The following is a 1,689-nucleotide window of genomic DNA, read 5'->3' as shown; positions in this document are numbered from 1 at the left end:
GTACTCAGTGTCAGTAGCTAAATACTAGGGATGGATTAGTGCACAAAAACACACAAATACCTGCCCATTGAGAGCTTCCTCTAAGTGGTGAAATCTTACCTTCAGGAACTTGCTCTATCTTTGGGAGCAACAAAGAGAAGAGGGAGCAGGAGGAAGTAGTAAATATTTAAGTCATCTAATACTTCATTGTACCCTTTCCTGCCATTTGCACGAGACCAGAAGCCCATTTCCTACTGCAATAAATGTCTTCTCACTACTTTGTTCAGAGCATCTTTCAGCTCCTTGTTTCTCATGCTGTAAATCAAAGGATTCAAGACAGGGGTGACAAAGGTGTAGACAACAGACACCACACGGCCCATTTCTGGGTTGTAGCTGGAGCTGGGGCGTAAATAGATGAGGCTGCAGCAACCATACTGCAGAAGAACCACAGTCAGGTGAGAAGAGCAAGTGGAGAAGGCCTTGTTCCGTCCCTCAGCAGAGCGGATCTTCAAAACGGCAGCGATGATGAAGATGTAGGAGATGGAGATCAGAGAAAAGGGGATGGTGAGGATGATGACGCTGACGATGAAGATCATGGCTTCCTGCATCCGAGTGTCCCCGCATGCCAACCTCAGGATGGGCAGCACATCACAGAAGAAGTGGGTGATTCTGTTGTGGCCACAGAATGGCAGATGGAAGATCAGAACTGTCAGTTGTAAAGCTAGAATGAAACCAAGGACCAGAGCTCCCAAAGCCAGCAGGGCACACAGCTGCCGTCTCATGATGAGGGTGTAACGCAAGGGCTCCCGGATTGCTACAAACCGATCGTAAGCCATGATCCCCAAGAGGATACAGTCAGCACTACCCAGAAAAACAAAGAAGAACATCTGAGTGCCACAGCCAGCGAAGGAGATGGGAACCCTCCCCATGGTCACGAGGTTGACCAAAGCCAGAGGGGCCACCGTGGAAGAGTAAAAGATCTCCAGCACTGCCAGGTTGGCCAGAAAGAAGTACATGGGAATGTGGAGCGAGCGCTCAGCCCAGACAGTGACAGAGATTGTGGCATTACCAAGGAGACTGCCAATGTACAACAGCAGGAACAGCACAAAAATAAACATCTGGACCTCCAGGATGGGCGAAAAGGGGTGGAAATGGAACTGGGTCTCTCTAGTTTGGTTTTCATGCCCCATAAAAGTGGTCCATTGTATTTTCCAGGACAAAAGAAGACAAGTGTTTTTAGGAAAGAAAGTGACGTATCTTTAGGATGAAACCGAGGATACTGTTTCCCCACCTGTGGTTCCAATAATTCTGAACATGGGCTTACCCAAGCTGTGCAGACCACTTTCTTCTTACTGGTGTTTGTCATTTCACATTTTCAAGACATTTGGCTGAAGTTAAATATAAAAGTTGTCACCGTGAAAAGGAGCCATGGTAATCTGTCCCATGGGGTATCCAAACTCAGGACATTGTTGTTTTGCAAAAAAAAAAAACAGCTGAAATAATAACCTCTCAGCTTCTGAACTTACAAATTGAGCTGCAATAGTCCAGTGGGTATTGACTCAGAGTGGTCTTGATTCAATGACACATAGTATGTATAAGGGGCAAAATCACAGAGTGCTTCATTTCATCCTGAAGAATTGTCTTCCTAGATAGAAAAGGGTCATCTGTGCCAGTTCACCAGGACCAAGGATAATGACTCCCTTACTGGAT

The 1,689-nt window shown here is 46.3% G+C and overlaps 1 protein-coding gene across 1 annotated transcript; it reads right to left on the bottom strand.

Moving 5' to 3' along the window:
- Positions 1-230: 230 nt before the first annotated feature.
- On the bottom strand, positions 231-1,169 carry LOC143390547 (olfactory receptor 10V1-like). The gene has a single exon (XM_076842918.1). It carries the CDS (start codon positions 1,167-1,169, stop codon positions 231-233), a length of 939 nt encoding a protein of 312 aa, XP_076699033.1.
- Between the last annotated feature and the right edge of the window lie 520 nt (positions 1,170-1,689).

This window comes from Callospermophilus lateralis, chromosome 2 (genome assembly GCF_048772815.1).
Source record: "Callospermophilus lateralis isolate mCalLat2 chromosome 2, mCalLat2.hap1, whole genome shotgun sequence".
NCBI lineage: Eukaryota > Metazoa > Chordata > Mammalia > Rodentia > Sciuridae > Callospermophilus > Callospermophilus lateralis.
Note: the sequence above shows the minus strand (reverse complement) of the source record. Positions and strands in the feature narration are given on the sequence as shown.